Source organism: Belonocnema kinseyi, chromosome 2 (genome assembly GCF_010883055.1).
Source record: "Belonocnema kinseyi isolate 2016_QV_RU_SX_M_011 chromosome 2, B_treatae_v1, whole genome shotgun sequence".
Taxonomy (NCBI): Eukaryota; Metazoa; Arthropoda; class Insecta; order Hymenoptera; family Cynipidae; genus Belonocnema; species Belonocnema kinseyi.
This window is the reverse complement of record NC_046658.1, coordinates 86,347,927-86,364,145: the sequence shown is the minus strand read 5'-3', so window position 1 is coordinate 86,364,145 and position 16,219 is coordinate 86,347,927. Positions and strand designations below refer to the sequence as shown.

At 30.1% G+C, this 16,219-nt stretch overlaps 1 protein-coding gene across 1 annotated transcript; it reads left to right on the top strand.

Moving 5' to 3' along the window:
• The first annotated feature begins 471 nt into the window (after window positions 1–471).
• Window positions 472–13,896, top strand: LOC117182874 (longitudinals lacking protein-like). Its single transcript, XM_033375987.1, has 3 exons — window positions 472–787; window positions 4,217–4,389; window positions 13,819–13,896. Exons 1-3 carry the CDS (start codon window positions 472–474, stop codon window positions 13,894–13,896), a joined length of 567 nt encoding a protein of 188 aa, XP_033231878.1.
• The last annotated feature ends 2,323 nt before the right edge of the window (window positions 13,897–16,219 follow it).

Here is a 16,219-nt window from a genome sequence, read left to right as displayed (position 1 = left end):
ATAAGACGAAGAAGGTCTCGAGGTCAAGGCCGTTATATTTGTCAAAATTGTCAAAGACGTTATTACGAGCCTAAAAATCTCAGAAGACATATTTTGAAAGAATGTGGAAAGAGGCCAATTCTCAAATGCAATTACTGTCCATACAAATCGACTTACAAAAGTTATTTAGAAGTTCATATAAAACAGCACTCTGTATTGGAACGATCTGTTGGTTTATACAACTATTACGCTTCATAAGACACCTAAACTTCTATGTAACACTTTTAATATGAATAAATAAAAACAATGGTCGAACACGCCAGTGTAATATTTATACATTTCTTCTGATTTATTCGTATTCTTTGTGACCTGCTCTTGTGTTATTAATTTTCTCACATATTTTTCGATTACATCATCAAAAGTTTAAGAATTGAGAAACGTTAACCTTAATTAATATTTTAAAATTATTTTGTTTCAGGATTGAAGTATGCTATGAAGAGTGGAAAACATGCTTGTACGACCTGTGGAAAGACTTATAAGCATAAGCATCATCTGAAAAGACATCACGATTTCGAATGTGGTGTGGCTCCCAAATTTTCCTGTGAATTTTGCCCTCATAAAACGAGATATAAAGAGAGCTTAATGAAACATATTTTGGCAAGACATCAAGGACTTTGGGAGCAATATACCTCGCAGAATGAAGATGCCTCGCATTATGGTGATAATGGAAATTCACATGCGTACGAAGCAACGGAAGAATTTGAAGCTACTATTCAAATATCAGAAGATGCAGTTTACGAAACATATAGTGACTTTTCCCAAAATATGTAAAAAAGCTGTATGCACAATTCAAAATTGTATATTTTTAAATCGTAAACGGGCTGTTAGTGTATTATGAAATATTTGGGCGCTGTTTAGAGAACGCTATACTGCTGCCGCTGATCCTTGCCAGCAGAGGAATTCTTTAGTTCTTAGTGGAAAATAACGAGAAAATAGTGACATTACCCTACCAAAAGAAATCTCTCAGTTTTCTTTAGCGAAATAGCTTGGCCCATTTGAGTCTATAAACAAAGTCGATTTGAAACAAAATATGCTCGGAGATAGTTTGGGAGATTTGGGTCCTTTTCACTTTTCAAGATCCTTTTAGTGGTCCTTTTTAAAAGGATGCGACGGTAATATAATGTTCCTTTTGTATTCGTCACGTACCGGGCGGGCAGAGTTATTTACAGTAGTTGGTCGTGACTAATCCGCTCTCCCTTTTTAAATTTCTCTTCAAATTATTAACACTTTTTTTTTAATTGATGAATTTTTTCATTATACTTATTTATAATTATAACTTATATACTGATATGCAATTTTCTAGTTGAATTAAAAAATGTTGTCTTTTTTGGCGTATATCATTCCATTTACGAGAAACGTTCTATTAATTCCAATTTTAAGCATTAAAAAAAAAGTTAGATATCTGAAGTCATCGAAACTCATAGATTCCGAATTATTATGTTTTAGGACTTTAGGCTGTTAACTATGAAATTTAAAAAATCTACTTCTACATTTTAATCCGAAAGCTTGACAAAGGATCCTTGAGTGTCGTCTACTCTCTTGAGATAGCCTCTCTGCTTGTTATTTATGATCGTATTCTTATTTCAATTTCGGAAAGGATATTTTTAAAGCCTTCAGACCATTTAAACGAGCTTCCTGAACCTTTAAAAATATCTACCTGAGTGCCTGCGGAGAATTTCTCTAAGCTTCTTTGACCTAAAGAATTTTTAGTATATACTCAAAGATTCTTTTCGGTAGGGTAGTGTTGCTTTTTTGCAATGCATAAAAAAATTTGTAATTGTAGCTGAAAATGAGATAATTCGATACTGAATTTTTCTATATTTATGTAAATTTTTCAAGATTTATCATCATTTAACGAAGAATAAATTTCTAATAGTGCATTTTCTAATTTTTAACTTCATAAGGCAAGCGACATACCGGTGGAATCGGAAAAAAACATAGATTTAGAATAAAATATTTCTAAAATACTAATTCAAAAATAAAAAATGTTTATTCCTCTAATTTCATTCGCCATTAAGTGGAAAGGATCAACGCTGGATAAATTCGGCGGCAGCAGTTTGAAGATCCGTCATCCGCGTGAGGGGAAGTTAGTAGTGGGGATAGAGCAAGCAGGTAGACAAAAATCAATTGGGCATCGCCCAAATATTGTGAAAATTTTGCGGGACATTCGAGAATAAAATTCTGAGCTATATTTGTATGACCTTTCGGATCTTTCATATTTGCAGTGCAAATAACGTTGATAAAAAGTCTTTTTTGATGTTGTTACAGTCTTAGTTTTCCGAACGTTCTTCGGCAATCAACTTCATAGACCAAAGGTATTCTACAATGTTAGGACTTCCTGACCGTGCAATGTATTTTTTTCTTCTCCTTATTTTGATAGTAAATAAGAATGGATTGAACTTTTTGAAAATATATCATCCAATTGCTGATACAGATTTTGAAAAATCTGTCGACTGAAAAGAGGAATTTTTTAAGTTCCCAGTCATGGAATACCTCGTGATTGTCGTAGCATTATAATTAAATATTAGGGTGTTAACACATTTTTATATGACAGGATATTATTTATTTATCTTCTTCACGAATTGCACTTATCATCCGAATTAAGTACGGAAGGAACATAATTTATCAGGTAATTTTGATTGACAAAAGAATCTATTTGTTACAATGAAAAACATTTTGCTTTATATTACAAAAAATGTTCACTTTTTTTTTATCTGAAAATTTTTTTTTCATCAAATGTAGTTTTTGTGAAGAAGAAATTAGGAAATTATATGTTGAAAGTTTTCAAATGGAATTTCGAAGGATGAAATTAGATTTTAATTTCGAAACGTATAAAATATATACATTTCATGTTGTTCTAAATTTAACAACTTTTTATTACTTCAAATCATTTAAGGTGAATTAAAAATTATAAACGTAAAAATTCGATTGATGTTTAATTATTATTCTAAACTCTCTAATTATAAGTAACTGAACATGTGATTCTAAAATGATTTGAATAATACGTACGGATTGTTATAGAAGATCGCTAGATTAATTATTTATCAATAATTTATCCTAACACAGCTTTATACACGTTTATAATTTTTCCTTATCGGAATGCACTGACTTGCATTAATTAATTCTAGCAGTTTGTTAAAATAAAATGTTATTACTACCGAATTTAGAGCTATATTTTTTCCCCAGAAACAGGTAGTTCAAAAAACAGGTAACCATGTTGTAATGAAGTTTTAAATATTGTTTTTCCAGCTCAAATCTGATGTTTATCGTATTCCAACATGTGCTGTGACGGTGGTACGGTCTTTAAATACATATCTTAATTTGTTGACTAATGTCTCAAGAATAATTCATTTATTTCCTATTCACAGAGTCTATTGCAAATAGAGCGAATTTGGGACCTTCAACTGTTTCCTCAATATTGATGAATTTTTACCAAAGTCATCGAGTGTCAATCTGCAATCCTCTTTTGGAACTCATAATTGCACAGATTCGTGAAAAATGTTCTCGAAGATTTTATATGCTTGGAGCTTTACATCGACATTCTAGTTCATGTGAACTTTACTCTCAATTTTTATGTTTAATTTGTTGGGTTATATTTTTCTTAGGATCTGCTCTTATTAGCCATTTAAAAATCGTATACTAAATTGTAAAGTATATTTCGTTTTTGAGAGCGCTCCATCCGACTTTATAAGAAAGTTCTTTCATTTATCTAGAGATTTGGCCAGGGGAGAGGAAAATTGCAGAAAATCACTTCTCGAGTTCAGTCGGTTTATTAACAGTCGAGTTTGAATGGGTTTTAATGTTACGGGTCGAATGTGAGGGTCGAGTGTCAAAGGTGAAATCTCAAAAGGCAAATTTCAGGGTTAAAAATCCAAAGTTCAAATATCGACACCCATAAGAAAATAGTTTCATGCGTAGCTTACGAAACCCTTATAATTACGATAAACCCAAACACTAATTGTTAGATATAACACATAATTTTTTATTGTAAGACTGATATGAATAGTTAAATAAATAAACAATACACCAAAAAATAAAATCCCTCTATGTTTGAAACCAATAATATTATCTATATTTCTCCTAGAATAAAAAGTTCAGATTTATAAGTACCTTTTATTATTAATTTTTTTTAGTTAAAGATAGTAATGTCATACTAAAATTGTAATATATTTTCCAGATTACAACAACAGTTTCGCTTTCATCGACCTGCCTGCAATATCGAGTAATCAACAAAATTGGCCAGATGTACAACCAGTGGTACAAAGGCGTACTGGAAGAGGAGGACTTGGACTTCTTAATTGCTCCAGATGCGGAAAAGTTTATCGGAACAAGAAAAATTTAATGAGACATGTAAATTTTGAGTGCGATGGACTCCGACGTTTTTTATGTCACCTTTGCCCCGCTAGATACACTCAAAATGGAACTTTGAGATCGCATTTGATGAAATCCCATAATGTTTTTGTACCCCCACAAAAGAAAGGTCCACGACCTCATTATTAATAACGTTAATACGAGAATATAATTAGAGTAGACTCTCACAAAGCACCTTTACCACCAAGCGCCTTTTCTCGCCAAGTGCCTCTCCCTTCAATTACTTCTAAATTCGGTAACCACCTTGAGCTTGGATTAAATGCGCGCTCGCTGGACGCTATTGAAATAATCCGCCAATGAGTTTCAAGGATATTTCACGCCAAGTCTTAGATGCGTGGCTTAACTAAGCGGGCTCTTAGTGAGGGCCTCGGTCCCGAGAACTGGGCACTTTGTGAGAGCATACTGTAATTAACAATCAGGGCATTGTATATTCTATTATAGTATAGTATAATATGTTATATGAAATGACATTCAGAAAAACGGTTACTTAAAATAAAAATAAATTTCTTTATTTATAAAAATATTTTTCAGGGTGGTTAGGATTTTCAATAATCACGACTTATAAAAGCAGATTGACATTTAAATATGTAAGAATTTAATTTTTGAATTTATTTATAGAGGCATTAATAATTTTCCGGGTGAATACTCAATGGTTTATCTAAATGTGTGATTACGATTACATTCGACCTTGAAATTTAAATACAACTTTCTCTAAGTCGATTAAGATATATCCTACAAGTATTTGTTAACTCTACTGGGCGTTTTTGATAAAAATTTCGTACAATTTTACAAAAATAATTTCTAGAGTGAGTTCACTAAATATCAAGTAGAGTGTAAGTATGAAAACTTTTATCCGTCGAACAGTACTTTGCTCGTGTAATTACACACAAAATTATCTTAATTTTTTATTGGATTCGCATATTCAATGCACTCACTCTGTCATATAATGATTCATATACTAAAATTACAAAGAGAATATATAGTTAATAAATAATCAAATAAATTTATTACTCTATTAATTATTTTCTGATCTCTAATTTAAATAAAATTATATATATTGTATCCTGTCCCCCCATTTTCCTGTCTATTGTGAAGTTAACAAACTTATGTAAGGTTTCGTCAAATATATGTTGTTTTTGTATAGCTTATGTACCAGGAGCTTTAATTAACAAAAAATTTGAAAGTGACAATTGTTTACCGATTAACATATTTACTCACTTTCAGATTTCTTGCCGGGTTACACTTACATTCCATTTCGCTCACCACGAGAATCGAGAATAAGAAAAATGAAGAAAAATACAGGTTTTGATGAATCTGTGGGAGAATCTTGCAGAAAATTTTTCGCTTGTCCTTCGTGTGGAAGAAGATATGCTTTAAGGAGAAGTTTATTTAGACATATGCATTTTGAATGTGGCGGCCAAAGAAAATATCGATGTAATTTGTGTACTGCTTCTTACACACAAAACGGAAGTCTACGACGCCATTTAGCAACCAATCATAACGTTTCTTTACCTGCTAAAAAAAAATTTGTAATTCCGCAAATTTAAATTTTTTTACTACTATTACAAACTGAGAAATGAATTATTTACATCAATGTTAAAATAAAATATATTTACAAGAACCAAATGATTATTTTATGTCAAAGATTATTCTATGCGTGACATTTTATATATAAAAATGTATTCTTGATTTTCAGATTATACATTTTTCAGGCTTGATTAAAAAACCATTTACTATCATACACTTCAAATTGCTGTACAATTGTCATTTTTTAAGTCTAAATGCTCCAAACCTAAAACACATTTTCAATTTGGAATTGTTTCATTTTGAACGTGTTGATTTTTAAATTTCAAAAACATTTTTTTCTAAATTGCCCAGTTGGAATTTTTAACATAAGAAGTTTTTAAGATAATAAATTTCGAATATTTCAATATGAAATGAATTTTGAAAAATAGATATTAGGGTGCCCAAAAGAAGTATCATTTTAAATTTTGCAAATGCTAACCCCTACACTTCTTCCTTTCAGTGAAAAAATAATGCCATACATATCCTTAATTTAAAATAATTGTTTAGAGATCTTGGTTTTCAATTTTTTAAAATAAATTTGGGGCTAAAAAATATTTTTAAAAAATTAAATGAAGAAACTAAGGAGGTAACGTTTGCCAAATTCAAAAACAAAAAGTTGGGCCACCCGAATAGATATGGGATAAAATCCTAACTTTAAAAACTTAAAGTGTTTGAATTTAAATATTTTTGAAATTATCATAATAAAAGGGTAATATCTGAAATAGAAATACTTTCTTTGGGCTACAAAAAATGTTACCTAAATTTAAACAAATATTAAATTTATATTAACAATTTTCTGAATAATAAAACTAATAAATGTCGTCTGAGTTCCTGGTTTGAATTTTGCCTTACTGATTTCATGCAGTTTTTAAACACTTTTGTACAGTATGGAAAAATGCATTTCTTCTCAGGTGGTGGTATGTTTTTTTTTAATATCAGCACTGTAAGCTTCATAGCACATCCAGTAAAATATACAAATTTCAAAATAGCCGAATTCTGTTTTATGTCATACTTTCTTTATATTTGACAGGACTCAAGCTACTGCGATTTTCCTGCCATCAGTGTGGACGTGGCTACTCCTCACTTGGAAATCTTCGGCGACATATGAATTGGGAATGTGGAGGAAAAAGACAATTTCCGTGTCTTTACTGTAGTTATAGCTTCACACAAAAAACAAGCCTTATTCGACATATCACCCTGATTCATAAGATAAACCCTGGAAGCGAAATTAATTTTACGTAGACCAAAGTTTGTGACATGAGTGTCACTTTCATATTTATAATTTATTTATTGACAATAAAATTGTTTTATTTTTATGTTGGCTTGATTAGAACTCCCCTACCTTCTTTAAAAAACGAATATTTTGAAATTATTTTCATTATCAATTGTTTTAGGATAAGAGACAGGTAACGGAAAAGAGTCACCTTGAACTTAGCTGATGAGCCCAGCTCGGCTCTCACATGCGGAGAACCCCGGTTAGTTCAGAGGCAAGCGTGCACACTAAGGCCGTCGGCCCGACGGAGAGGGCGACGCGTAGCAACGGGTGTCCAGGCGTGAGTGCGCACGCTTCCCGCTGCGTTAACCGGGGTTCTATGCACGTGAGAATCGAGCTGCGCTAGTCAGCTCACTTGACAGTGACTCTAATTCGCTTCCTTTATATATATATATATTTTTATGATTTTTCGTGTTTAACATCTAGTTTCTACCAAAAGAATTTCTGCACTGGCACTCGCTTTTCATTTTTTTAATATAAAAATTTCACCGTAGCTTTGCACCTCTCTCTTTTACTTAATCATCTGCCTCATTCCTTCTTATAAAAATGTTGTAAAAATATCTTATTATAATTACCCTGTTTCTTACTAATGATGCATCTTTTTGCAGGTATCGAAAATCAGTTTTCCACATATCATCGCAGGTCAAGACACGCAAATTATCTCAGAGTGGAAGATATATCTTTCAGATGTTCACAATGCGGCAGAGGATATAAATTTAAGCAAAGTTTACTGAAACATTTGAGATTTGAGTGTTCGGGCCAAAAAAAATTTGTTTGCGAAATTTGCCACCGCAGCTTCACTCAAAATGTCAGTCTGCGCCGTCATATGATGAGAAATCATAATGTTTATCAGCCACCTGGCATACCTGGTGTACGTGGTTCACGAAGAAGTTGTAATTAATGATAGGTTTTACTAATACCATCTGTATGATTTTAGTTTCCTTAATTCATTAATCTACGCAAAATAAAATGAAAAATAATCGTGCAGAGTTTATGCTATTTTTAAGTCTTTTGCATATCATATTTTTAAAATAATGTAAAATTTTATTCACGTATATTTTATAAACATCACCATTTTAAACTATTTTATTTTATTCAGTTGGATATTTTTTATTCGTTCGGCTATTTGACTGATGAATTGCATGTTTTTGTATTAAAATAAAGAGACTTGATATAAATAGGGTAAATTACTAGTGCAAATTCACTACAGTTTAAATGGTAAATTTTCAAAATAAAAGTTTGAAAATCATGTATTAATCAAAATATTTATGTCAATTATCACTGTAATTAGCGCTATTATAATTAAAAGCAATATCAATCAAAGGAAACTATATAAAAAATTCTTTATTTTTTCAATTTTAATTATACTTTTCAATTGACAAATGGAAACATTTTAAATATCTTGAAGAATCGTAATGTTAAAACTTGAGATTTCTTCAATTATAGACGTTTTAAATTCCGAATTGTTAAATTTTGACTCTCCAATTTAAATTTTTCCATCTCATACGTTTTAATTTTTAGTAAGTTAATTGAAAATGGCTCAGATCTGTGCAATTTAACAAAGTAATTTTTATAATTTTCAATATTATGAGTGTTGCAGCGTTGAAATATTTAATTTTTCGGACTTTACTTTAAAATGTTCAATTTATACATTCATTCGCATTTTTTGGAATCCTATCACTTTTCACACTGCAGATTTATACAAAATTTAATTTGGAAATTATTTATATTGGCACGATTCTAATTTTTAAATAATCAAGCTTTTTGTCTTCAACTCTAAAAATTTCAGGGATACATTTTTTCAAAAAGTCTTCAAACCTTATAATTAAAAAGTGTTCACCAAAAAAAATGGTTGAATTGTACATTCCTAAAATTAAAGTGAATTCATTTTGGACGTTACCGATGAATTTTTATATAATAAATATAAAAAAATAGGATATAGTTTTTTTCTGTATACATCTTTATTGAAATTTTATATCCACTACATTTTATACCTTCGTATACTTTAATATTACTTTATGAAATCAAACTTTTGCACTTTTTCTCATGCTTCGTAGTTAAAGAAATCACCAAATTTTTAGCTCCCCCGTATTAAAATGGACAGTTTTGAAAATTGTGATCAGGAATTTGACAATTTTAAAAGTTAAATACAAAAAATATTCTTTTTTAAATGTCATTAAAAATGGTTAATTCTGAAAGAGTTCAAAATTGAAAAAATATTTACTTCGGATTTAGCCTTTTATTTGTGCTCTTTATTATTTTAAAGACTGCGAATCTAAAAAAAAAGAAGCTATAATTATAGCTCTTTACGCAATTATAATTTGATAATTAATTTCATTAATAAGACTGTAATTAAAAACAGTAAAATTAAACTTTCTAAACAATTTCTCTTTCGTCTATTTTTTCAAGTTCCCAAAAATGTAGTTATTTTGCCTAAAGTATTAAGTTTTAGAGCTTAACGGTAATTCATTAACCCCAACTAATCTTAATTATATAGCTCTAAATCGTGATTAGTGTTCAGGGCGCAATGCAAGTAATGTATCTCTTGCGTTTAAAGTCAGCTCTAGAAATGAGCTCATTAATCATTTATTTTTGATTATGTTACAGCCGGACTCCCTCTATTCTGCAGTACTCTTTCAGCTGAAGTTTGGAGACGATGCAAGACTGATCTTTTGTGTCTCAAGTGTGGAAAACATTACAGTGATTGGAGAAGTTTAAAAAAGCACATGAATTTCTTCTGCCAAGTGGAACCTCTTTACCCCTGCCCATTTTGCACACACAGAGCCAGAGTGAATACTTTATTAAAATATCACATCCTTAGAGAACATTCATCCTTCGTTGTCACAACAAATTCCTGATAAGTTTCTGATAACAATGTTCATGTATATCATCAACATTAGGTTAAGATTCACGTATATTATAAGTATTTGTTCTTTACAATAAAAGTATTTTATATCAAAAAGCATTCATCTAAAATACTTCACTACCATTAACGTGTCTGTTATTTTCATTATCAGAGAAAAAATAAAAATTTTAATCATCGCTCTTATAGATAAGAAATCATTACAGCAGACTCTCACAAAGCGTCCGCTTAGTTATGCCACGCCCCTAAAATCTAGCTGGAAATATCTCTGAGACGAATTGGCGGAGTATTTGAATATATTCTCGCGCACGCGCATCTAACGTTACGATCGAGGCGCTTGGTAAGAGTCTACTGTATTTGTAAGTTTTTAAAAATTGATTAGCAGAGTGTTTTTGGATAATTTAAGTTTTATTTTATTATATTTTGCCTGTTTAATCCAATACTTTGATCTTTTACTTCATAGAATTATTGATCCATTATATCATCCAATTTAGGTGCTGCTTTTTTTAATTATAACAAAATGATAACTTTCAGCTACATTGTTCTATGTATTTATGTTTCAGAATCTTTTGAATGGGGCGAGTATCCTGGTCTCAATAACCGACAAATTTTGCCATATAACTCAATGAAAACAGAAAGTAATCGTGGATCAGAATTTCTGATGGACCAAATTCGATTGAGTGGTGGATCAATTTTATCTCATCCAGTTTTAAATCAATCAACTTCATCTCAACGAGTTTCATCTCAGACTCAGCAAACACGATTCTCATGTTCTTTCTGCAAAGAAACTTTTCCTTTAAAATCTCTCCTCTGTCGACATCAGCAGGGCGTATGCAGGAAAAATCCAAAATTGAAATATTTCTCCTGTTCATTGTGCTCACATATGACAATGTACAAAACGAATATGGATAGACATATAAGAAATGTACATAATACGGGAAGTTTGAAATTCAAATGTGATCTTTGTAGCTTCCGGACCAACTATACATATTGCCTTAGAAGACACATGAAAACTTTTCATCGTGTTACCTCTACAGACACTTCAAAAGCTTAGAAAATCATTATTTTTTTCTAGGCAACTTAATAATTAGTTTACGAGGAAAATATGTAGAAAATAAGGCTCTTGAACATAGCTAGGTGCTGTCAGTGTTTGGAGATTTGCATATCATATATTTCACAACTATATTACTTTCTATAACTTGTTCTTGTTCCTTCCACTTGCTACGGATGTCTCTCGATTCTTTTGAGCCAAGGAAGAAAAAAATCGTGCTACACGTTTTTGGGAAATTTTTTTTTTCATTTCTCAATATAAAAATACCTTTTTTGCCAAAAAGACGTAAGATATCATTAGTAGTTTAAAAATAAAAATCTTTCCCCTTCCTAAAATATATAAAATTACACCCTTACCAAATTTTTATCTTGTGTATTTTGGAAGCGTTTCAGAAAATAGAAAAAAGTGCCCAAATCGATTAAGAAGAAGTTAAAATAAATGCTATTGAGTCGATTTATATAGATTTTTTAAAAAAAATTTGATAAAATTGTATATTTTTGAAAAGGGAGCAATTTTGAACTTTTTTTTTTCCTGACATTTTTTTCCTCATTTTCCTGTGGCCACAAGAAAATAACAAAAAACAAATCACACCACTGCAATTATTTTCCTTGTAATTTATTTTCGTATGTGGTTACATGTTCTTATTATTGTATTTTAGTAGTAATTTAATTTTAAATTTCCAAAGTTTTAATCTATTTAACTATAATAGCATACAATTTAGAACAATTGTTGAATGATCAAAATGTTGACATTTTCAAATTTCCTGTTTGCAAATCCATTTCTAATTTCGGTATGAATAGCTGGAATAGAATTAATTTGTTCTGAGAGGTTTCAATTTAAGTCTCCTTATTTTTAAACGCTTTAATTTTCGACAGTTTAACATTGTCATTTATTTCTCTCCAATACTCCTAACCGGATTGAAAGTGCTTACATATTAACGTACATTGATAAAAAAAATTAAACATCATAAACTTAGCTGATTTTACATCAATGACTGACTTTGAAACTTTTGAAATTTGGTCAAGTGATTTACAAGATAATATCATTTTTGCGACTTTATTTGCAAATAACAATTTGCTTAAATGTCGCATGAAAAATGGTAGAAGTATCAGGCCAATTTTTGAGAAAAAAATTTGAGACACCTAATCCAGGATTAAATTTTTGTACAGAAAGTGATTTACCTATTCAAGACTGTAATTCTTTGAATAAAAATTTATTTTAATAATTGCTGGTGTATTTTTATTCCCAAAAAGAATAAATTAGTAAATTGAGGAAAAAAGTACCAGCAAATCTTGATAAGTCCTGCACGATCTTCATCTAATTTTATAAAAGTTGTCGTCAACTTTCTCGGTTTGGCATTACTCCTCTGTTTGTGATATTTCTGATTTTTGTTAATGTCCTAATATTTAATTATTGAAATCCACACTTTGTAGTGATCCAAACTCTTTCAAATAGGATGCTTATTTTATTTATTCTTTAAAAAAAATGATACATCAAAAAATGGTTGGTATTTATTTTGCAGAATACAACACATGCATGGCCTGTACGAAATCCTACAAGTGGAAGAAATCTCTACATCGTCATGTTAGGGAAAGTCCAGAATGTTGGCCTATTCTTTTGACATCAGGAAACAGTGAAATTATCAAGCAAATCCATCACAAAATGTTCTATAACGTAAATAGCAATGTATCTAATTTGTAAATAAGTCAAATTGTAGAAAATATTTTGAAACTTGTCGTCTGGGTTGCAAATGTGTTTGTAAAAAATTGTTCTCTTCGCAGTTATTGTTAAATATATTTTTGATACTGAATACAATTGTTTATGTATATCACGATTTCCCATCACACTTTGTAGAAATAGTTCAATATAATTGAAAGTTATTTAAAAATCATTATAAAAGTGAGCGTGAGAAGCGTACTTATTAAATTGTTTTAAATTTTAGGTCATCCGCGAGAGAGAAATCGCAACTATTTCTGCAATCAGTGCTTCAGATCCTACATTCAGAGATCATCGTTAACTCGACATAAAAGATTTGAATGTGGAAGAATTCCAGAATTCCGATGTCCCCACTGCAATTATTGTACAAAAAGAAAATATAGCTTGCATTATCATGTCAAGACCATCCATAAACAGTCTTTAATGTAAAATAATATATTGCTTCAAAAAAATATGTTCTTTTATTTGAAATAAGTATCCTTCTCCAGGAGATGAAAGCAAAATGTGTATAAAATATTATATAAAAATGTAAGTCTTAAAAGTATGAAACTATTGTGTTGGACATTATTAGAAAAACAGATATAACATTATTGATTATTTCTATCACTTATTTTTAATTCTGTAATTCTATCTCTGCACCTCTTTGGTAGATTTTCATTAATTTATAGATCTTATGGTTCGAAGGAGAGAAATCGATTCTTAAACTTTTAATAAACAAATATATTATGCTGAACGTACAGTTATAATTTTAAAAGTATAAAATAAAATAAAAAAGGTCTATTTCTTTCCTCAGGAGTAGTTTCTTCTGATTTGGGTGATAGTAACTTATGAAATAATTCTCTATGGTTAGATAAGTTCTAGTCTTATTGGAATAATTAATTTAATAAAGATTCGAGGGCTTTTACAAAATTTCTTATAAAAATTGATTTTATTTTTCAGTGCCTCCGTACCAATTGGCGGATAATGGTTCGACCTACCCCTGTGACGCTTGTGGGAGGCAATATCGACGAATTATAAGTTTACAACGCCACAAAAGGTTTGAATGTGGAAAAGAAGCTCAATTTGAATGTATTATATGCCACTCTCGATTTAAGCACAAGCACAGTTTGCAGAGACATTATAAAGTTCATGTTTCTCTTCAAGAAGAACCGAGCACTTTAAGCGAGTTAAAACAATTTAATACTTATTTTTGATACGAAAATTGTCAGCCATAGATATTATTATGCAAAGAAAAAATGTGAGTTTAAGTTGACTGAAAGGTTTCGAAATTGTTTAAAATTATCAGCAATTAATTGAAAATAGGCTTTTTATTTATGGAATTTTACTTTTCGTTTAAGGTCAGCTTGAATTCATTTTTTTCATTGTAATAAGACAATGAAAAGTTGGTTTTCCTACTGAAAATGTGAAAAGAATTCTCAAGAATTTATTCGTGATTGAATATGTAAATGTTAATATTTTAATTAGGCGGTTATCTGAATCAATTTTATGATGTTGATTAGGGTAACTATTAAAGATTGTAATGATATTATTATTCCGAGAATAATGTTAGCTGCGAAAAGTATTGAAAAAAAAATAAATACATTTATTATGAAATGTAGATAGTTGTTTAGTTTATTTGTATTTTAGCTTGCTAAATACACAAGATTTGAAATAAAAACTCTGAAAGGTGAGGACAATGTCTATTTTCTTATTATGTTTATTTCTTCTTTGTCATTAATATGGAGCAGAATAGAGTCATTGTGAAGTTGCGTGCGCCCGTGTAACCGGGGTGCTCTGCATGTGAGAGCCGAGCTGCGCTCGTCAGCTTACTTCACAGTGGCTCTAATTCGCTCCCTGTTGATTAACTGATACCTCGTAATTTTGACTTTATACTTTTCTCTGGAAGATAACCCTCAATTTCATATCCGAGAAGTTTTTCGAAACAAGGAAACTATAATTTTTTAATAGAATTTTAATCTGAATTTTTAAATAAACTAACTAATAATATTTGTTTGTTTTTCTAGTGGAGCCCCAACACTACATAGATGAATTATCTCGTTTCACGTGCGCTACTTGTTCAAGGAAATACAATTCATTCAAGGCTTTAGGTTTTCATCAGAAAGTTGAATGCAACAAACAACCAAGATTTTCATGTACAATGTGCAACTACAAAAGTCTCAGACGTGGCAATCTTGCAAGACATATGTTACATAGACACGATTTAAAAAGAAGCCACATATAATATAAACGAATGTTTAAAAAAATGTAATTTTTTGTCTGAGTGATGAAATAAAATTTTTATCACTTTTCGGATCATATACATTTATTTCGACGAAGGAAAATGAATTCTCCAATTTCATTTAATCAAAAAGAAGCAAAAAAAAGATGAAGAATTTAATCGCAACTTCTATCCTAATGCATAAATGAAAATCTATTTTATATTAAATTGTTCCTTTTATGACTGATCTACTAACTGCCAAAGTTACTCAACATTCGAGTATTGAACGATAAATGTTCAATGTGCAACCATAATCACGATTTTTATACTTTAAATTTAAGTTAATTTTAAGGTTTCTTCATAAAATGGATACTGCCGGAAGTTTTTTTTTGCCTAATTTATGATAAGATGTGTATATTTTTACTCTATATTAGCATTTTTTTTATTTGGTAAACAATAGCATTGAATTTGCGCTGCATGTTAAGGTCTTTTTGCTCTATGTGAAATAATATATTTTTTGTATTTCAGAAGAGGAACAGGGATGCACTAAATTTTTTGATGTTTCAGATTCTTACAATTGGTACCAGCTTCAAGCAGAATGTGTTACATCACGTCCAAGCCATTGTCAAAAAGGTATCCAGTATTAAAACCAATAATTTTTCTTTTTTGAAAAATTTTTGAATTTTGAAATTTTGAACGCATATAATTTATAAAACTTCCTGTCACACTGAAATCAGTGACAAGTAATTCAAATTGCAGTATTTTTTCCACCGCAAAATAATTTAAGTGTGTCTGCAATTTCTAGTCATTAATTACCAAATAAATTTTCACAGGCAAATGTTAAATATTTCACATTTTAAATTGTTCCATTTAAAATTTTTGAATTGAAAATTGTCAAGTTCATAGGATTATTAATCCTAATTTTGTCAATCTTTGATGAGTTCACTTTTAAGTCCTAACTTTTTAACATGTTCTCAAAATTCGAATTATTTTTTAAGCAAAGAAATAAGAAAGTATATGATTAACGTAAAATGTATTAGAGAAACACTCGAAACATGTTGCGAGACAAATAGTTGGCTCAGCAGCAAACAATATTATTTTTTATACTTTGAAAAACTTGAAAAAAATTTGTTATCAAAGAAT

What these genes read in the sequence shown, in the direction of transcription:
- LOC117182874 (XM_033375987.1), top strand. Translation starts at nt 472, where the DNA reads ATGAAGAGTGGAAAACATGCTTGTACGACCTGTGGAAAGACTTATAAG. An exon ending in TGCAGTTTACGAAACATATA is followed by an intron (nt 788 to 4,216) that starts GTGACTTTTCCC and finishes TATATTTTCCAG; the next exon opens with ATTACAACAACAGTTTCGCT. An exon ending in AGAAAAATTTAATGAGACAT is followed by an intron (nt 4,390 to 13,818) that starts GTAAATTTTGAG and finishes TTTATTTTTCAG; the next exon opens with TGCCTCCGTACCAATTGGCG.